The following is a 21,808-nucleotide window of genomic DNA, read 5'->3' on the forward strand; positions in this document are numbered from 1 at the left end:
ATCTTTCATAGATATGGGCAATTTCGATTGCTCGACATAGCAAAACTTCGGAAAATCATGCCAGTTACTATGGAAACATTGTTAGATGAGGTGAAAAAATCATCCGATATCGCAGCCAAAGTTTTAGACACTCAATGGATGGATGAATGTTGTGATATAATCTGGGAAAAAAGACAACAAATTGAAGCTTTAATGCCCGAATCAGAAGAGGTATTTTAATATCCTAGTCCTTTCAAATAGATTATTGGGGGCATTGTTTCTTGTAACCTTTCTATGTATCTTTTGATTAAGGAGAAACGACTTGACAAAATGGACAATTTCTTCAATAGCGTCAGTATGTTGATGTCAAATTTATTGCGTAGCTGTGTTCGTAATTCTATCTTTGACCTCGTGGAACTAGTAGAAGAATATACAACTGGTAATGCGTATGAAGATGAATACGATATATTTGCTGGATTAGCTCTTCCAACTGAAATCATTCCTATCAGATTCTTCCTGGTAAGAAAGATGATGAGATTATGCCACAGTTTTAGGTTTTGCATGAAGATTGTGTTATGAATCAACATTAATTTTGAATAATATGGAATCTTTTAAAGGATCAAGACCTAGAGAATGAAAAATTAAAATTTGTGCCAAATTTTGATCGCGTATGTGAATTTTTCAACCAAGTTATTGATGTAATGATCCACTCTGTTGAGGGTATTCAACGTATTGAACATAAATTGTTCCAAGATGTAGAAGATATGCCACATAAGTTTATAAGGACTGTGGAAGTTAATGAAGAGTTGGTGAATGTTGCTAAAGATCGTATACGAAATGTTGTTTCCTGTAACAGTCATGGACCGACAAAGTTTGTATCCACATCATTTTTCTCGCACATTTCTTTCGGCTCTAAGAAACAAACAACCTTGTGTAGCTCATTTCCTGTCTGAATTTCAGGTACATGTCTGTTTATGAACCATATCAATACTTGCTCACACATGCTGCAGATCAACGTGTTGCCAAATTCATCAGTAAAGAACGTCATTTACGAGATTACGTGAAAGAAATTGAAAATCTGAAGAAAATGGGTAGCGAAGTCGCCTCACTTCCTATTGATGTACCAATGCATTTTTTTCTCCTAGATTGTTCTCTTATCAATCAGGTAATTAATTGGAATTTCAAAAATTGTTTCTGAAAACCAGTTTTGCTTTAATCTAGAAAATGATAATTTTTTCAGTGGATATTAAACAGAGTGGCATCGCTCACTAATGTGATGATTGATAACATCAAGGAGAACAGCCGAAAATTTAACCGGGCGATCTGTACACAATTTGATGACATCGTCAAACGGATAACGACCCAGGCTGAGTCAACAACTGATCTTGTTCAACTACAAGACTATGTAGACAATCTAAGATGTGGAGAACTCCTGAAATTAAGGGTGAGTAGCATATCCAATTCATGACAAGAAAGCGATGTAACTGAATTTACAATAATTTCTCATGTATTGTAGGAAAAGCTGGAAATAGCTGGTGAGAATCTCTTGTTCCTTATGGATTATGCCCATTTACCTAAAGATGATATATTACTGAATGGTAACACATTTAGCTGGCCTGATCGTGTTATTCCTATGATCCAAAGCAGGTATACATCACATGGTTTTTTGCAGTTGTTCAATTCATGTTGGCTCAGAAAATGATGGCTGGTTTTATAATTCTAATCATAGTGAACAGAAATTACAGAGAGAACATGATGTAGCTCTGCAAAAACTGGTTGATTGGCAGCAAAGGTTCAACACCCAGCTCAATGATGTTGCAAAACAGATCAAGGAATTTTCAATGAAAGATCGAATGTCAGAGGCTGAACAATATATGAATGAATTGAATGAAATACAAACCAAGATTGATGAGTTTCAAGAGGAAGTGAGAGTCTTTTTAGTTCAATCACATTCTGACTTATGAATATGTATGATCAACGTTTCAATATGTTATCTTATTATTCAGAAACTGTTGATCAATAAGGAAGAGATGTTGCTGGGAACAGGACAACAGACACTCTACGAACAAATACAAAATATACGCAATTCTAAAGAGCCTTATGATAAATTGTGGTCTACTGCTGTAAAATTCCATGCTCAATATGACAAGTGGATGAATGGGCCTCTTTTAGAGGTTAATGCTGAAGAAGTAGAAGAAGAGGTCATTATCAATGGTTTATGAACATAATGATAATGATGATATATCAGAGAATTGTGAATCGATTAATCAATTTTCTTCTTTTAGGTCCAACAAATCTGGAGGACAGCTTATAAGCTCACAAAACAGTTTGCTCATCCGGATTTTAAGGGTCCACTTCGTGCCTCTGCAACAATTAAAGCCAAACTTGAGAAATTCCGCATCAACATGCCACTTATTGGTTCTCTGTGTAATCCTGGTATTAAACAGAGACATTGGGATAAGATGAGTGAAAAGGTTAATACTAATATACTTATAGAAGGCCATTACAAGTTCCCAATGAAATATTGACAATGTTTTCTTTCTAGGTTGGATTCAATATGACTCCGAAGCTGGACACCCCATTATTAGAAATGCTACAGCTCAGTTTAGAGAAATACCTCGACAATCTGTCCGAAATATCTGCTCAAGCTAGCAAAGAATATGCTCTCGAGAAGGTACTTTCTTTTATTAAATCTAAAAGTTTCTGACAGGTTTGGTAAAAAAACACTTTATGTTTGTTTGTTTAGGCCTTGAAGAAGATGAAGACTGACTGGGAAAATATCCATTTCAATTTTGTTCCCTATAAGGATACTGGTGTCAGCATATTATCAGCATTTGATGATATTCAAGCATTGCTAGAGGATCATATTGTTAAAACAACTACAATGAAAGGTTCACCATTTATTGGACCATTTGAGAAGGAAATTAATGACTGGGATTTATTTCTGGTGAGTACTGGGTAATATGAAGAAAGGAAAGGTTTTTATGATGACTCTTAAAGAATTCTAAAACTTTTATATGTTAGCATCGTATGATGTCCATCTTGGATTCGTGGTTGAAAGTGCAGGCTGCCTGGTTATATCTAGAACCAATATTTGGCTCAGCAGATATCAGACAACAGATTCCCGTTGAAGGAAAGATGTTTGAAGAAGTTGATGAACACTGGTTCGTGATGTTCTTTCGTTTAGTTACTGGAGTGTGACTCCATATTTGAAGTTTGTAATATAAACGTAGATTCATTCCTCCAATAGGTGCACAATTATGACCAATGCTGTAAGAGACACGAAGGCATTAGTTGTTGTTTCACAGGATCAGATGTTAGAAAAGCTTCAACACTCTGAGGTAAGATTTCATCTAGCTACGATAATCAACTATTCCCTTATCTAATCAGATGTGATAATCAATGAAAATTTTATCTCATTTCAGTCAATGTTAGATGATATACAAAAAGGTTTAAACGATTATCTGGAAACAAAACGCCTGTTTTTCCCAAGGTAGCCAAATTCTAAAGAATCATACCATACTTGATTTTTCAACTAGCTAACATCTTCACTTCTTCCATAGGTTTTTCTTCCTATCCAATGATGAACTACTTGAAATCCTATCAGAAACGAAAGACCCGCTTCGAGTGCAGCCGCATTTGAAGAAGTGCTTTGAAGGTATTGCAGAACTTACATTTGATATTGATAAAATAATCACTGCAATGAAATCTGCTGAGAATGAAGAGGTGGCATTTGTTCGAAAGATTATACCTGCTGATGCAAAAGGTCTAGTGGAAAAATGGCTCCTTCAGGTATTTATCAGGAATCTGCATTTCAATTAAAATGAAAACAAACATAGGCATACGTTATATAATTAATATTTGTTAAAGGTGGAAGAGGTGATGAAATTAAGTCTTAGAGAACAAATGGCACGAGCTATCGATGCTTATACCCGTCAACCTCGTAAAGATTGGGTTATGAACTGGCCAGGTCAAGTTGTATTGGCATCAAGCACTGTGCATTGGACTGCTGAAGTCACACAGGTACAGATCACAATTGTTATCAATCACTCACTATAGAACGTCATTGATGGAATTTTGATATTTTGTAGGCTATTGAGAAACCAGATGGACTTCCATCTTATCTGAAATTAAGCAACAAACACATAGAAGAAGTTGTTACTCTTGTACGAGGTAAAATACCAAAGATGGCGCGAATTACATTAGGAGCTCTGATTGTTTTAGATGTACATGGTAAGCATAAGAAATAAATGAGTTGTTCATTGAATTATCAGCTCTTGAAAACTGTTTTTATATTTACAGCTCGAGATGTAGTGAGTAACCTGCTCAGTACAGGCACAATGTCACCAAATGATTTCTCATGGATCAGTCAATTGCGGTATTACTGGGAGAGTCATGCAGTGATGGTCCGTATGATAACTACCTGTGTGCCATATGGTTATGAATATCTGGGAAATACTGGTCGGTTGGTTATTACCCCTCTCACTGATCGATGTTACAGGCAAGTAGTAAGCATTATATGGAAATATTGAATTGTCACTTTTTACATTTTTTGCTTATTTCTTTTTAAGGACCCTAATGGGAGCCTTGCTATTAAATCTTGGTGGTGCTCCTGAGGGACCAGCTGGAACTGGTAAAACAGAGACGTGCAAAGATCTTGCTAAAGTCGTTGCTAAACAGGTCAGCAAATAATTCCCAAACTATGTTGATTACTTCAATGGTATCCTTATCCTGTCAAATATTGTGTTTTTCAGTGTGTGGTTTTCAATTGCTCAGATGGCCTTGATTACAAAGCGATGGGGAAGTTTTTTAAGGGTTTGGCCCAGTCTGGTGCATGGGCTTGCTTTGATGAATTCAATCGTATTGAGCTGGAAGTTCTTTCTGTCGTTGCGCAACAGATTCAAACTATACAGAGAGCTGTTGCTGAACAAGTTACTACATTTGTGTTTGAAGGAACAGAAATATCTCTCGATCCTTCTTGTACGATTTTCATCACTATGAACCCAGGTTACGCTGGTCGTGCTGAGCTTCCTGATAATTTAAAGGTGTCAATTAATCCCGACTTTTTGATAACTTATGTCTTTGAGTGTTAATAGATTATAACTTTCAGAATACATTTTCTTGTTAAGGTGCTATTTAGAACAGTTGCAATGATGATCCCAGACTATGCGCTCATTGCTGAGATATCATTGTACTCTATGGGCTTCGTAAGAGCCCGAGAACTAGCTGCAAAAATTGTTGCTACATACAGACTCTGTTCTGAACAGGTAAATACTATGTTCAAAAGTCCAACAACAAGCACGTATTTTATTTGAATGTGCCCTCTCAATGTTATAATTCATCAGCGTTTTGAGTAAAATCATTTATTTTCATTTTCAGTTGTCTTCACAGCATCATTATGATTATGGAATGCGAGCTGTAAAATCAGTACTGACTGCGGCCGGTAACCTGAAGTTGAAATATCCCATTCAAGATGAAGCTGAACTTCTATTGCGTTCAATCAATGATGTTAATCTTCCAAAGGTATTTTCAGCCAAATTTGTGTTCTTTTTATCATATGCAGAATTTCGATATGATATTTCTTATTTTACATTGTAGTTTCTGTCTCATGATATTCCGTTGTTCGAAGGAATCATATCGGACTTGTTTCCTGGAGTTAAAGTGCCTAAACCCGATTATGGCCATCTTCAGGCAACTCTGGTTGATGTGTTAGAAAAGAAAGGCCTACAGTCAATTCCGTGGTTCATTGAAAAGATTATTCAAATCTATGACATGATACTAGTTAGACATGGACTAATGATAGTTGGAGATCCAATTGGAGGAAAAACATGTGCATTCAAGGCACTAGCAGCTGCACTAGGACAATTACACTCTCAAAATCTAATGGATGAAAATCAGGTATTTCAATGAGCATTTCAAATTATTTTCAGTTTGATGACTTTGGCTATAACTCATTCATGTTTACCTACGTATGTCAAATCTAGGTTATATTCCGTATCATAAATCCTAAAGCTATAACAATGGGTCAGCTGTACGGACGTTTTGATCCTGTTTCTCATGAATGGTCAGATGGTGTCTTGGCTAATACATTTCGTGATCATGCAAGCAAGATCTCGGATGAACGCAAATGGATCATATTTGATGGACCTGTGGATGCTGTATGGATCGAAAACATGAATACTGTTCTTGATGATAACAAGAAGGTGAGCTCATACAAACATATTTGGATGAAAGATGGTCGAATGGCTCCCATTTCTAATTAGTACCGTAATGTAACTAATGTTGCAGCTGTGTCTGATGAGCGGTGAGATTATTCAAATGAACAACAAACAGAATATGATATTTGAACCTAAAGACCTGGAACAAGCTTCGCCAGCAACTGTCAGTAGATGTGGTATGATCTACCTAGAGCCACATCAGCTTGGATGGGAACCGTTGGTGAAATCTTGGCTGATACATGGGTCACTTCCACCTGTACTCAACCAAGACCAAAAGTCTATCATCAAAGTTAGTTTAATATAAGTTGCCCTTGCATGGTTTGCAGTAAGTGTCTATATTCACAGCCACGATCACTTGCTCCTGGTCACTACTTTCAGATGTTATTTGAGTGGATGCTACCACCTTGCCTTAATTTTGTCACAAAAAGTTGTCGTCACTTTTTGTCATGTCACACGATGCACTTAACTATGAGTATGTTAAAACTTTATACATGTATGTTGGAGGAAGTCAAGTAAGTAATATCACATTTATATCAAACGTGCATATGTGAGGTTGAGTGAGAAACTACAGTTACCGCAATTGCTCTGATAACCAGTGCATTTCATTGTCCTATACGTCTTAGAAAGTGTTAAAGAAGTTGTTTTTAATTATTTGCAGAACTATTGGAAGTGATGATGAGAGTGATGAGGAATTTGATGATGATGATACAGAGAAACCCCCATCAATGTCTGAACAGAAACTTATCGAAGAAAGGACAAATATGCTGATATGCCATTTCTTCTTCTCCATTGTTTGGTCAATTGGTGCTACACTTGATTGTCAATCACGGTTAAAGTTTGATGATTTTTTCCGTGGGTTGTGTGAAATGGAAGGCAGTTCTAAGTATCCAAGGTAATTCATGGGTAAAAGATCCTACTAGATGAATGTATACTAGATAACCCGGTAATTTAACTTTTCTCCTATTTTTATTTCAGACCGAAGGATTTGAAGTTTCCGCGAAACTTGCTGATACCCAAGAAACTAACTATATATGATCATGTTTATATAAGGAAGACATATGGATCTTGGCACACGTGGAGCAGCCTTGTTGAAAAAATAGATATCGATGAAAAGGCAAAGGTAAATTTCTAAAATTCAAGCCTAAATTCAATCGTTAAGTAACCTTAGATACAAACATAATCTAATGTTTTATTATTTCTGTTTACAGACAGTGAAGGTGAGTTTTCCAAGTAGTAAAAGTATTTCTTTAACTACAATGCATATTTCTTTGAATGGAATTTCCGAAAATCTCTTCAAAGTTAAAATCATTGGCCAAAGTTCTTTTTATAATCAAATATGCATTTCTACCTTTCTTAATCATTAAGACATCTTCTGCACTATCACTTTGAGTACCTGTAGCAATGAGTAGCAAGTATATTATGTTATCAAATCTTCAACGAGAATATTAACTGTAAAGGTTTTAGAGAATTTAGTGATATTATATTTACTTGATCGTTCATATATTAAGGCTTTATCGTGCGATATACCTTATATACGTAATACATTAAAAAGTATTCCCATTATAATGTACATGTTAGAATCAACCAGAAAAAAGGAGGAAAAACAAAAAACGTTTTGATGTAAGTTGCAGCATGCTTCCTATATACCCATACAATACAGTACCTTTGTATGAAAGATTTTTGGTCTTGTCTTGGATTTTGGGTTTCAACTGTCATGTTTTGTATTATACTTGAAGGTGAAAGGCTATATAAATGTACATACATATTTCATAGTAAATTAAATGTTAAATGTTAGAATTATGTTTATAGATCTGTGTGTTTTATGATGTTATAGGGTATGTTTTGTAGGTAGAATATAAAATCTGGATATTAGTACATAAGTTACTTAAATTAGAAAATAATCCGCTAAAATTATTCATTACTAACGCATACATTTTCAGAGGTGATATTTTTGCCGGAGAGAAAAATGTAATATGAACTAAAATTGATTACTAGTAATGAAAAAAGATTCAAAACTGAATAAGTAGTTAGGTTAAAGTGTCTTTTGTTTGAAATTTGCATATTCATGTGTAAATGCCCGGTGTATTACAGCTTGAGTTGGACATTCGTATAATGGTAAGGTCTGAAATCCACACTTATTTATACATATTTATCCATTTGTCAAAATTACAGCATTGAAATTTATGTCCTCAATGCATAGTATCTTAGTGGTGGCGGAAATGCCTCTATGCGTACATAACTATGGATTCTAAGAAAAATGATCGCCGAATTATGGTGCATGATATGTTTAAGCATGGATAATTCAATTGCACAGTTTCTCCAAGAAACCAACATGCTTGATTCAAATCTCAGCATTGATTGCTTACTCATATATTCCTAATCTGTGGGCATGTGATCTTATAAGGTCTCAATTCTTGTGTTTGTGTGTATTTGTGGTTAGGAAAACCACTAGAGGTTTCAGGTGTTCTGAATTCAACTGGTTTGGCATTTCTCATTTCACTTTATGAGCATGCTAACAATTAGATATCTTGCATGTTCTGTTGTTCAGATACACTATATATCACTTTTTGGTATTTGTACACGTTTTCTTGCAGTTTCTGTCATATATAGCTCTACGTACATATATAATGCATGTCACATATATTTATGCCACACTTATATAACCTCCACAGTGCGTATCACAGAAAAATCAATTGCTTTGCTGTCATCATCTTTCATCATTTTCCAACTTTCAATCTGGTATAGCTTCAATTTAATCGTTCTTACTATTGGTGTTTAAGGAAAATACGTTTTTGTATAGTAAATTACTAAGAGGATTAGAATTTAGACCACTGCTAGAATATCACACTGACGTTACTCTTTGGGATAATTTACCCTGGTAGATAGATACCTACTTAGGCTGACAGTTTTGATAGGAATGTTAATATTTGAATCTGTGATTCTTCAATACATTCATTTTATAAATTCTAGGTGAATGAACTGATAATCAATACTGTGGACACAGTCCGACAAAGATATTTCCTTCAAAAGTTTATACCTTTGGGAAAGCCATTACTCTTTGTCGGCCCAACTGGAACTGGAAAGAGCGCCATCACTAACAACTTCTTACTGGAATTACCAAAAGACAAATACATCCCGAGCAATGTCAACTTCTCAGCTCAGACATCAGCAAATCAAACCCAAGATATAATTTTTTCTAAACTAGAACGGTAATAAGTTGTCATCAGTCGACCTAATGAATGTTTTCTTGATCTTCAAGTTTAATATTTAAGTTGTATGTGTATTTCATAAAGGAGAAAGAGGGGTGTATATGGTCCTCAGATTGGAAAGACATTGGTTGTGTTTGTTGATGATTTGAACATGCCAGCTAAAGAGAAATATGGAGCTCAGCCACCAATTGAATTACTACGACAGTGGATTGATCATGGTTATTGGTTTGACAGGTAAAAATCTACACTATTTTATGGTTTACTACGAAAATTACCTTTTTTGTGAATAAGATGTTAAGCAACTTCTTTGTTGAAACCTTGCAGAAAAGATACGAATATCCTTGAAATGATTGATATCATTATGGTGTGCGCGATGGGTCCACCAGGTGGTGGTAGAAATAATGTGACTCCTAGATTTCTCCGTCATTTCAATGTGATTGGTATTGAGTCATTCGATGAAGAGACGATGAAAGGAATATTTCAACCAATTGTAGACTGGCATTTCAATCAGGGTTTCGAAACAGCGCTTAAGAGATTCTCAAAAGTAAGATTCATACAATATACCAAATTTATGGGTGTAATCATCATAGATGAACATTATCTCACTTTTTTCCAGGTGATTGTCCATGCGACATGTGAAATCTATCAACAAGCAATCAATAACTTCTTACCTACGCCATCAAAATCTCATTATGTTTTCAACCTACGTGATTTCTCCAGAGTTGTTCAAGTATAACCCCCACATCATTCTCAAGATTCACATTCGTGTATTGATTTATATTTGTAACTTCAATTTCTTCCACTGTGAACATTTTAGGGGGTTTTGCTTTTGACTTCTAAATCAGTGCCAACTGGTACTGAAGGTGCTCATAAACTGATCCGCGTTTGGGTACATGAGGTTTACCGAGTATTCTATGATCGTTTGGTCGATGATTCAAATAGAGAAACTTTCTTCAAAATGGTGAAGGTAAGTTCACATCCCTAGAACTCTCGCTATTGTACATGCTGATCGATAAAAGTATCATATTGAATTGTGACTTTATTGTTTAGATGGCGACAGAGAGTCAGTTTAAAGAGAAAATGAATGTTGTGTTCAATCATTTATCAACTCCTGGTAAACAAGTTTGCGATGATGATCTACGCAGCTTAATGTTTGGTGATTACATGAGCAAGAAAGGCAAAGAACGAATGTATGATGAAATCAGTGACATTAAAGAATTGCGCAAGGTGAGTTTAGACCATTTCAGTACGTTCAGGCAATGCTTAAAAAGAATTTTGATTGAACTTCTTCTAATGGATATTCTTACAGACAATTGAAGGTTATCTTGAAGAATATAATATGATGAGTAAAGCACCAATGGACTTAGTTATGTTCCGATTTGCCATCGAACATATTTCACGCATCAGCCGGGTTCTCAAGCAGCCTAATGGACATTGCCTTCTTATTGGTAAACTGATTTCACATAAATAATAGATTTGTATCATTCGTCTTCAGTATTATTTATCAATCTGCTTTTCTTTCTATCTACAGGAATTGGGGGTAGCGGTCGACAAAGTGCTTCTCGACTGGCCGCATTTATGACTGACTTCGAGCTTTATCAGATTGAGATCACAAAAAATTACACATTCGCTGAGTGGAGGGATGATCTTCGTAAAATGATACGTAAGGCTGGGGATGATGGTGTGTCAACGGTTTTCTTATTCGGTGATCATCAAATAAAGGTAATGTTGAGAAAAGTTTGATATTGTGATTACGGAATGAAATTTGATATCATTTACCAGCATGTTTTGTTATTTAGGATGAGTCGTTTCTGGAAGATGTTAATATGATTCTGAACACTGGGGATATACCTAATCTTTATGAGAATGAAGACAGACTGGAAATCATTGAACGGGTAACTATTCCCATTCAATCTACTGTACTTGAAATATGCATTTGTTGTGGATTTCAACACATTATTCTTATTTACAGATGCAGGCACTGACCCAAGCTGACAATCCTCTAGCTGAGATCACTCCTCTCAATATGTATAACAAGTTTATTGAAAGGGTTCGTCGCAATCTTCATGTTGTTCTCGCATTCAGTCCGATTGGAGATGCTTTCCGTAATCGACTGAGAATGTTTCCTTCATTGATCAATTGCTGCACAATTGATTGGTTTCAGGTTAGCTCATTGTTTGGTGAACTATTTTCATTGTGAGAATCCATAATATATTCATAGACATATTTGCTATCCGTCTAGGCCTGGCCATCTGATGCACTTGAATTAGTTGCAAATAAATTCTTAGACGACGTCGAAATGTCTCAGGAAATCAGGGAAGAAACTGTTATCATGTGTCAACATTTTCATCAAAGCGTTCGAAAACTATCAGAAATGTGAGTACGAAAAGTAGTTCTGTGTTTCTTAATAGTACATGAAATTGAAAGGTCATTACCTTTTTCTGGTTCGCGGGATTCTGTTTTAGTTACTATGAAACAATGAGACGTCAGAATTATGTAACACCCACATCTTATTTGGAGCTTATCAAGACATTTAAAAATCTACTAAATAAAAAACGACTGGAGCTGTTGACATTGAAGAATCGTTATTCTGTTGGATTAGAGAAACTAGACTTCTCTGAAAAACAGGTTAGCCTTGAATTTGTTGCTCAATTCAGTGATAGTACAATAAATTCCACTGCCCAAAACATGCTTACATGTATACGATTTATCATATAGATATCGATAATGCAAAAGGAGTTACAAGATCTGCAACCAAAACTCATAGAAACGAGTAAAGAAACTGTTGAACTGATAGCTGTCATAGAAAAAGAAACTGTTGATGTTGAAGAAATAAAAAAGCATGTTGAAGAAGAAGAAGCAGTTGCAAATAATGCTGCGATGGAAGCAAAGGCTATCAAGGTAAATGTGTAGATGAACTATTCAAGCAAATGGAATTTTGTGTACTCACGTTACTAAGATTTACCCATGGAATGTGTATACGTTTTTAGGATGAATGTGAAGAAAAACTTGCTGTAGCAATGCCAGCAATGAATGCTGCTATAGCTGCACTGAACACTTTAAAACAGAATGACATATCAATAGTAAAAGCAATGCAGAATCCTCCTATTGGTATCAAAATTGTCCTGGAAGCCGTTTGCATCTTAAGGGTATGGATTATATAGATTCATCGATAGTGATGTATTTGGATTGTATCAATTTGCCAGTTTCTGTATGAATAATTCAATTTTTATTACAGGGAGTAAAATCTGTAAATAAAGTTGATGCAAATGGTAAAACATATGAAGATTATTGGCCATCTGCGAAGAAGGTAATCAAGATTATTCAAAATTGTTAATAAATCAAGAATTTGCTTACAACGGAATCATAACTTATTCATTTTCCTTTCAACATATCTTGTATCGTTGTATGACTTTTTCAGATGTTGGGTGAAATGAAATTTTTAGATTCATTGAAAGAGTTTGATAAAGACAATATTCCAGCACCTGTTATAAAGAAGATACGTGATCGTTATATCACAAACCCAGAGTTTGATCCTGAACGCATAAAAAACGTGTCATCAGCTTGTGAAGGCTTATGTCGATGGGTTCGAGCTATTGAAGTGTATGACAGTGTTGCCAAGGTATAGAACTGATTGAAATATTCTGTATTCAGCAGTCAAGTTTATGTAAGAAAGCAAGTAACAGTTGAATTCATTTTGCAGGTCGTTGCCCCGAAAAGGAAAAGTCTGGTTGCAGCTGAAGGTATCTTGAAAGAACAGATGGGTAAATTAAAAGAGAAACAAGCTGAACTAAAAATTGTTACAGATAAACTGAATGGCCTCAATGAAAATCTAGAGACCAAACAGAATGAGAAAAAGGTAAGTTACTTGTAATTGTAATATATACTCGTTCACGACGTATTTCCATATAAGATGGGTTTACATAGATGATTCAACTTTATAGAATCTAGAAGATAATATTGAACTGACTAAAGTGAAGATCGTACGAGCCGAAAAGTTGATAAGCGGTCTGGGCGGAGAAAAGGAGAGATGGAAACAGGTGCATATTTGAGACTTACTCGTTTTAACTAAGATTTTTAGGATTGGATGATAAATTATGTATGCAACTACCTATATAAAGCTTCCATGCAGCAAGTTATTTTTTAATATATGAGGCAGCTCTCAGAAAAATTAAGAAGAATTAGCCTCGTGCTCGTGGAAGGAATTATTGAATAGCAAATTAGTTTTGTCTTTATAGAATATTGCAACCCTTAGTTACACATATGATAATATTGTCGGTGATGTTCTACTGTCTGCTGGTGTCGTGGCATATATGGGACCATTTGACCTATCATATAGACAGGTATGGTGTTTATGTATTTCATTCAACCATCATTACTATCTGAAGTGATTGTGAGGAAATATAGAGTTTTTGTAATCCATGTTATTTACAGGGTTGCTTGAAAGAATGGTCTGATTTGTGTAGACAGAAAGGTATACCTGTATCAGATGTGTTCAGTTTATCTGTTACCCTTGGTGAACCTGTGAAAATAAGAGACTGGCAGATTGCAGGACTTCCTGTTGATAAGTAATAGATATTCCTTATAACTCGGCAATCTGGAAATTTGAGCTCTGCATTTTTAGATGTATCTGAATTAAAATTGATTGTACTATTTTCAGTTTCTCAGTAGATAACGCTATTATAGTAACTTGTGCTAATCGATGGCCATTGATGATTGATCCTCAAGGCCAGGCAAATAAATGGGTGAAGAATATGGAGAAATCGAACAAATTAGAGATAATGAAACTTTCAGACCCTAACTACCTCAGAACACTTGAAAACTGTTTACAGGTACTGTAGTATAAACCCATCTTAAGGGAATTTCATCACATAATTATATAGCATTAATATTATGGAACGAAACCTCGTTTATTGCAGTTTGGAAATCCCTGCCTACTTGAAAATGTTGGTGAAGAGTTGGACCCGATTTTGGAACCTTTGCTACTGAAACAAACGTTCAAACAGGTAATCATTGTTTTTAAGATACTTTCGATTATTGTTTGAGAAGTTCAATGCAGAAGATTCGATTCTCTCAAATTTGAATTGTTTATTCAGAATGCTATGGACTACATCCGTCTTGGCGAACACATTATTGAATACAGTAGAGATTTTAGATTTTATATCACAACAAGATTGCGAAATCCTCATTATTTGCCTGAAGTATCAGTTAAGGTTGGTACATCATCTTTCAGTAGTATGGTTACAATTGTCTTCTATTTCATCATCAGCTTTAGTTAGTGATATCTGAATGTTTTCAGGTTACACTTTTGAACTTCATGATAACACCGCTCGGTTTAGAAGACCAGTTACTCGGTATCGTTGCTGCCAAAGAAAAACCAGAACTTGAAGAGAAAAAGAATCAATTAATTCTTGAAAGTGCAAAGAATAAACGGCAATTGAAAGAAATCGAAGACAAAATATTAGAAGTGTTATCTTCATCAGAGGTACGTATTCATAGTACGCTTAGCTATCTTATATCAAACCTCAGATTTACGAAAAATGAACAGTTATAATATAAGCCTTAATGGGCTTTATTTGAATGCAGGGGAACATTTTAGAGGATGAGACAGCAATAGAGATTTTGTCATCAAGTAAATCTTTATCTGAGGAGATTTCAATCAAACAAGAAACAGCTACAAAAACTGAGGAAGAAATAGATGAAGTTCGTAATGGCTACAGACCGGTATGTTCACACTGATATCCCCATTTATCCATCAAATACACAAAAACGCAGGTGATAGTGATCCATGTATCTCTGAATTTTGTGTAGGTGGCTAAGCATGGCAGTATATTGTTCTTCACGATCTCAGATCTAGCGAATATAGACCCGATGTACCAGTATTCTCTCACCTGGTTCATCAATCTATATCTACAAGTAAGTTGTTCAATGAAAGTGGTCGAAAATAAAGACAGCGTAAATGTCTAGTGACCTTAAAAAGTCAATGTTTATTCCAGTGAATAAGCTGTGTTAATACGTCATTTGCACGTAAATTTCATTCTTTGGTTTTCAGTCAATCATGAACAGCGAGAAATCTGATGTACTGTGGGAGCGCATTGAGAATCTGAATGAACATTTTACATATAGCATTTATCAGAATGTTTGTCGATCATTGTTTGAAAAAGATAAACTACTATTTTCATTTATACTGTGCATTGGAATTGCAAGGGGAGAGTAAGTTGAATGCTATTGACTTTTGTAGATCATGTTTAGCATTTCATTTTTCATATATGAAGAAAAATTCAACTATTTTTACACATATACTCATTTCAGTGGTTGGGTTGATGATGACGAATGGAGGTTTTTACTAACTGGTGGCGTTGCCCTTGAAAATCCATTTCCTAATCCAGCCAGTAGCTGGTTACCGGAAAAGTCATGGGCAGAAATTGTTCGAGCGTCTGAGCTTTCAGCTTTCCAGGGTTTCATGGATCATTTTCAGAAAAATGTTAGTATCCATTAGAAATACTTGACCTGAGTCAATGCCTGTTTTTTTTTAAAATAACTGACACAATTTTTCTCTTTAGTTGTCAGAATGGAAACAGATTTATGAGCATCAAAGTCCGCAAACGGAAAAGTATCCAGAACCATGGGATGAACAACTTACAAGAATTCAAGAGCTCATTATTTTGCGGTGTATTCGTCCAGATAAGGTAGTTATCGAAAAACTAAATTGCGCATGAAAATTGATCGAAAATAAGACCGTAGACCATAGAATTATCAACGCAAAATGTTCTTTTCAGATGGTACCAGCCATTCAGTCATTTATTGTTGAACGAATGGGTCAGAAATATATCGAACCACCAACATTTGACCTGTCATTAAGTTATGCAGACTCTAACTACTTTTCACCGCTGATTTTCGTCCTATCTCCGGGTGCAGATCCGCTTGCTAGTCTGTACAAGTTTGCCGAGGAAAAAGGTACCGTCTCCAGATTTTTGCATTTTAATTCATTCAAGAATGTCGTATATGTTCTCTGGCAGCAATCTAACTTAAATACATACTTTCTATATTGTTCATCTCATTATGGTACGTGTATACAATATAGGCATAATTGAGCGTTCATTTGTATCGAGTCGTCATAGCTCCGTAGCAAAGGCAAAGACAACAACACTATCCAACAATCAAAATGATGTGCAGAAAAATGTTATGCTTAAGAGAAGCTATTCACGAGCATGTATGTTTTAATATATCTTCACCGTATTCATCATATCTGTCTGGTGGCACACTTCAGATTATAGCTGTGAAATTCACTTCCATCCTGATTTTAATATCGATATGAAGGACCTTCTTACAGTATGGTAAATGATTGATGAAGACGCGATGACAGTTCAACCAATGTCAATCTACAAAAACATGTTAGAAACTGATTATTAGATGATGCTAATTTTGTATAATGATAATTTAAAGGATGATGTAATCATCATCGGAACAAGTTTAGCATACAATTAAGGTCCTTTTTCGGTGATTATGAAAATGATTGGTAAATCAGGTCTTGATATATGGTAATATATTGCTGTTTGATTTGATGTCTGTAGATATTTGATTGATAAAACTCGATCTAAAATCCACCCGTTTTTTTCCACATCACGTACTGTGAATTTTCTTCGCTCACTGTGTTTTTCATTCCACCTGTTTTTTATCACTTTATTATTATCGTCGTATATGAAAATACACATATAATTATGGTGACTGGTATCACATTGAAAATCGTACGAATCGCTTGTTCTTCTGTATTCAGTTTAAAACACGAAACATATTTTTCAAGAGATGACAATTTCGTCATTTTGTAAATCACCGATGTAACAATTTATTTTTAAGGTATGGGCCAAAGCAAATTACACACAATCTCACTTGGACAAGGGCAGGGACCAATCGCAGAAAAAATGATAATGAAAGTAAGTACAGCGAATATATTTTTGATATAGAAAATACACACCTGACGATGATTTCTAGTGGAGTTCGTGTATTTTCATTTTAATTATTTATGAATATAATTGATTTTTCATCGTTTGAATTCTGTATATAATTTTTAAGCGTATTATCTGTTCTCCACATCAGAGTGTGGCTATTCTACCAAGGGACCGTAGAGCTGATGGATATTCAATCAAAACTAATGTTTCTGAAGAAAAGCGAAAATTATCACTACAATGGGGACCTCAGAGAAATCTATAAAATCTTTTTTATTGTAGCCTCATTATTCCTGTAGGCCCTATTTGCTTTTCAATTGTGAGAATGTATATATTTTAACAGGCCATTGAAGGAGGATCATGGGTTGTACTTCAAAACTGTCATCTCGCCCGATCTTGGTTGGGTGAATTAGAGCGAATTTGTGAAACTGTAAGTAACACGGTAGTCCCACTTTTATTCTTTATTTTAAGCCATGCTCGGTCTCTTTGTGGACGTATAATGTTGAGTCTATATCGTCCATCGCCTCATGGTGCATTGTAACACGCGTGTGAGCTGCTATTGTCACTAGCACATTGTGTTTGGGAACACGAAGCTTGTGGCGACATCAGCGGTGACACTCATTATTAGCGACACTGTCGAACATTTGCTTTGAAATATTGCATCTAAATTCGCATTTTTCTACTTCAATATAATATATTTACCTTAGTAAAATATATGGCATTATAGAAAAAAATCAATTATGTCTCAATTTGTATTTGTCCTGCTCATAAAATCATTATTATTCTCATGATTACATAGATAGAGAATTCTAACAGCAATTCACCATTGTTTAAGCTATTAAATTGTCATATATATTCATACACGACCGACTTGTCTGTACTCTGGTTTCTCTTCAACCGCGTTTTAATCTTTCGCCTTTTACTAAAGATTACCGTGGAGAGGAACAATCAATGAGTCTATAGACATATTTTTGAAGTCCTTCCTACCGGAAGGGCAACAAGCAAAACAAAGGTAAGAGCTAATCCTTGAAACATAAAGACAGTACTTGCTGTTTCAGATAATAACCGATCCTAACAGAACAAGAACAACATTCAGGCTGTGGTTAACGAGTTATCCATCACCGGATTTCCCAGTATCTGTGCTACAGAATGGTGTAAAAATGACGAATGAACCTCCGAAGGGACTAAGAGCTAATCTTCTACGGTCGTATCTCAACGATCCCATTTCTGATCCAGTGTTTTTCAATTCGTGCAACAAACCCCACGTTTTCAAGAAACTGTTGTTTGGTTTATGTTTCTTCCACGCATTAGTACAGGAACGTCGGAAGTTTGGTCCACTTGGCTGGAATATCCCATATGAATTCAATGAATCTGATTTGAGAATCAGTGTGCGCCAATTGGAGGTATGTAACAGTTATCTAAATGGAAACCTAACAGTGTCCTATATTTCAGTATACTTCGATTTCTCCTTGAAAACATTAATCCTGATAAAATCTATTTTTCAATGCAGATGTTCATTAACGACTACGATCAGCCACCACTGGAAGCATTGACATATTTAACAGGAGAATGTAACTATGGCGGTCGTGTGACTGATGATTGGGATCGACGTCTCATAATAAGTATTTTGGAAACATTTTACTGCCCGGCAATCATTGATCAGTCACAGTACAGATTTTCGCCTAGTGGCAATTATTATGCTCCTGATGATAGTGACTATGACAGCTATCTCGACTATATACGAAGTCTTCCATTATTTCCACATCCTGAGGTAAGATATCCTATTCGTGTTTGATATTCGTGTGTTTTGTCTTTACTGCTGATGCTTAATACTTGTGTACATTAACGTTTTGATTCAGGTGTTTGGCTTACATGAAAATGCAGATATCAAGAAAGATCAACAGGAAACTCAGCAATTATTTGATGAAATACTCTTAACTCTTCCCAGACAGGTACAAAATGATTAACTTGATAAACAAAAGTATCTTGAAAATGTGGCAATGATTAATATTTCAGGTTAGATAATTTTTTGAGAATAACAATAGTTTCTGTAATATTTGTAGTCAACTGGAGGGGGACGGTCCTCTCAACAAGTGATTGAAGAACTGGCTGGAGATATACTCTCTAAGATACCGATCAACTTCAATTTAGAAGAAGTACAGGTATGAAATTGATATAAATATTTCCATAATCCTTTCCATCGGATTCAGGGATTTGGAATTAAAATGAAAAATTGCATGTCGTTTAAGGGAAAATATCCAGTGAAATATGAAGAATCTATGAACACAGTACTAGTGCAGGAGTTGATACGTTTCAATGGTTTGATCACAGTCATTAGACAGAGTCTTAAGGATATCCAGAAAGCCATTAAAGGTTTAGTGGTGATGTCTGCTGAATTGGAAGATGTGTTTGACAGTATGATAGTTGGAAAGGTAGAAAGATTTTATGTACATAGAAATAGAACAGAGATCAGCGATGTTATGGCTATACTATAGTAAACATTTTATTATAGGTTCCAGCGATGTGGGCTTCCAAATCCTACCCATCTTTGAAACCATTAGGCAGTTATATTGCTGATTTATTGGCGAGATTGCAGTTTCTGAAGGTGAGTCTCGGCATATGTGAATGGAACACTGGATATATCTTTTATTTTCTGGACTTATTTTGTCGCTTTTTTAGGACTGGATATTTTCTGGGCCACCGCCAGTGTTCTGGATTTCTGGGTTTTATTTCACTCAGTCATTCCTAACTGGTGTTACACAGAATTACGCTCGGAAAATGAAGATACCGATCGACCACCTTGGATTTGAATTCGACGTGACGTCATCGGAATCAACCATTGCCAGCAAACCTGTGAGTTTATTTCATACAATCATCCAGAATCAATCTTACGTGACTGTTAAACAAAATATTGTATGAATGTTTTTCAGACTAATGGTGCTTATATTCGCGGGTTGTTTATAGAGGGAGCAAGATGGAATCGTGAGAGTAAAGTGTTAGCTGAATCGAGCCAGCGTGTGCTATTTGACACTATGCCTGTCGTATCCTTTCTCTCAATTACTATTTTACATATCTTAATAATATATCAAGTTTGTACGAGTTAATTCTATGAATGATTCATATTGCCATTTGAGAATTTTACAAGTGCTTTTGGTCATTGATTACACATACTCCTTGACGAGTATGTCAGATCTGGTTGAAACCTGGAGAAATTTCAAAGTTTCCCGAAAGAAAAACTTACAAATGTCCCGGTAAGTACATGACTCATCGTATCAATAGATTAAATACGATCTTTTGTCGTAATATGAATCGAAATTTGTAATTTATTCGTCATTTCAGTGTACAAGACAAGTGCAAGACGTGGCATCCTATCAACTACTGGTCATTCTACAAACTATGTACTGGCTATAGACCTGCCAACTGATCAATCTGAGAGTCATTGGATAAATAGAGGAGTAGCGTTACTCTGTCAGCTCGATGATTAACTGTGGCAGACCTGTTTAAAATACATTTTCTGATTAGTTAAATGTCTGTAGAATACTTCGATCATCAGTTTTACATTCAACCAGTACAACGTGCCCAGTCCAACATCACAATATGAGCCAATAAATGATTTACTAATAACCCAATAAATGTTTTAAGGCGCAATAAATGTTTCAGATAAGTGCCACAGAGTGCCTTTATTCATGTTCATTATGTTATACATTTTTATATCAATTTCATTTAGAGCTATCTACGTTTTATGATTCTAGTCTATCGGTTAGATAATTATTGTTACAATACACGGCGTATTCTTATTTTACTTCATCTAAACGTTTTGTTATACTTCGTATTTTATTATATGTATTGATTCTTCTGTGACTTGAGAAATTCTGTGATTAATTGTATTATACCTGTATTCATTGTTATGCTGCCTGTGATAATTTTCTTGTTGTTTAATAAGAGTATTAAATTACTTTTTATTCCGTCCATTTCTTTCCTCTTGTGCTTAGACATTCCCAGATGACAAGAAACGATTGAAGTTTAAAATGAAAAATTCAAGATTATTTTTTTATAAAATAAAAACTGCAGCACTTATCATAGTATATATAAATTGTACATCTATGTATTCTTATAAAACACTTTATATACAACTATTATCAATTAAGTAATTTTCTGTTGAACCAGAATGATTTTGTACTTAATTTAGATGTTGAAATAAATAAAAGCTAAAGTTAACTTATAATTGTTGATTATTCACGATTGTTTTTTTTTTCGATATCAAAGATGGTCAGTTATATTGCCAAAGGATATTGATCAAATTAGACATTTCGAGTAACTTAAAGTAACGGTTATTTCTTCATTCATCTCGATCTAATGTATGGAGCTATAGACTAAAACAAAGCTACGGTGGCTGAGCAAAATACCACGATGATAAGGACAAGCGTCGTGCAATTCTATTTTCTAGTCAGCGAAT

At 35.1% G+C, this 21,808-nt stretch overlaps 1 protein-coding gene and 1 non-coding gene across 2 annotated transcripts in view; both read left to right on the top strand.

The window, feature by feature from the left end:
* LOC141902326 (dynein axonemal heavy chain 3-like) overlaps nt 1-21,555 on the top strand; it is a 29,485-nt gene extending 7,930 nt beyond the window's left edge. Inside the window, 71 exon segments of the mRNA XM_074789994.1 lie at nt 12-210; nt 292-498; nt 597-850; nt 940-1,144; nt 1,220-1,423; nt 1,496-1,626; nt 1,709-1,904; nt 1,986-2,180; nt 2,265-2,453; nt 2,525-2,653; nt 2,726-2,926; nt 3,004-3,143; nt 3,230-3,320; nt 3,405-3,472; nt 3,543-3,771; nt 3,850-4,002; nt 4,071-4,212; nt 4,282-4,480; nt 4,551-4,659; nt 4,734-5,024; nt 5,109-5,246; nt 5,359-5,502; nt 5,578-5,877; nt 5,964-6,182; nt 6,268-6,486; nt 6,576-6,709; nt 6,856-7,089; nt 7,173-7,317; nt 9,168-9,406; nt 9,491-9,640; nt 9,731-9,950; nt 10,023-10,136; nt 10,224-10,373; nt 10,457-10,633; nt 10,716-10,854; nt 10,938-11,128; nt 11,206-11,301; nt 11,379-11,570; nt 11,649-11,782; nt 11,872-12,034; nt 12,125-12,307; nt 12,397-12,555; nt 12,645-12,716; nt 12,828-13,028; nt 13,110-13,265; nt 13,351-13,446; nt 13,645-13,749; nt 13,841-13,974; nt 14,067-14,238; nt 14,326-14,412; nt 14,503-14,619; nt 14,706-14,891; nt 14,993-15,130; nt 15,218-15,322; nt 15,459-15,619; nt 15,719-15,890; nt 15,970-16,095; nt 16,186-16,363; nt 16,491-16,619; nt 17,264-17,340; nt 17,696-17,782; nt 18,411-18,755; nt 18,863-19,123; nt 19,212-19,304; nt 19,416-19,514; nt 19,602-19,784; nt 19,865-19,957; nt 20,032-20,205; nt 20,283-20,393; nt 20,543-20,603; nt 20,692-21,555. Of these exon segments, the coding sequence (XP_074646095.1) occupies nt 12-210; nt 292-498; nt 597-850; nt 940-1,144; nt 1,220-1,423; nt 1,496-1,626; nt 1,709-1,904; nt 1,986-2,180; nt 2,265-2,453; nt 2,525-2,653; nt 2,726-2,926; nt 3,004-3,143; nt 3,230-3,320; nt 3,405-3,472; nt 3,543-3,771; nt 3,850-4,002; nt 4,071-4,212; nt 4,282-4,480; nt 4,551-4,659; nt 4,734-5,024; nt 5,109-5,246; nt 5,359-5,502; nt 5,578-5,877; nt 5,964-6,182; nt 6,268-6,486; nt 6,576-6,709; nt 6,856-7,089; nt 7,173-7,317; nt 9,168-9,406; nt 9,491-9,640; nt 9,731-9,950; nt 10,023-10,136; nt 10,224-10,373; nt 10,457-10,633; nt 10,716-10,854; nt 10,938-11,128; nt 11,206-11,301; nt 11,379-11,570; nt 11,649-11,782; nt 11,872-12,034; nt 12,125-12,307; nt 12,397-12,555; nt 12,645-12,716; nt 12,828-13,028; nt 13,110-13,265; nt 13,351-13,446; nt 13,645-13,749; nt 13,841-13,974; nt 14,067-14,238; nt 14,326-14,412; nt 14,503-14,619; nt 14,706-14,891; nt 14,993-15,130; nt 15,218-15,322; nt 15,459-15,619; nt 15,719-15,890; nt 15,970-16,095; nt 16,186-16,363; nt 16,491-16,619; nt 17,264-17,340; nt 17,696-17,782; nt 18,411-18,755; nt 18,863-19,123; nt 19,212-19,304; nt 19,416-19,514; nt 19,602-19,784; nt 19,865-19,957; nt 20,032-20,205; nt 20,283-20,393; nt 20,543-20,603; nt 20,692-20,837 (11,437 nt within the window). The 3' untranslated portion in view covers nt 20,838-21,555.
* On the top strand, nt 18,230-18,348 carry LOC141903000 (U5 spliceosomal RNA). The gene has a single exon (XR_012619039.1). It is a non-coding gene; the product is annotated as a U5 spliceosomal RNA (small nuclear RNA).
* Nucleotides 21,556-21,808: the final 253 nt, after the last annotated feature.

Source organism: Tubulanus polymorphus, chromosome 3, assembly GCF_964204645.1.
Source record: "Tubulanus polymorphus chromosome 3, tnTubPoly1.2, whole genome shotgun sequence".
NCBI lineage: Eukaryota > Metazoa > Nemertea > Palaeonemertea > Tubulaniformes > Tubulanidae > Tubulanus > Tubulanus polymorphus.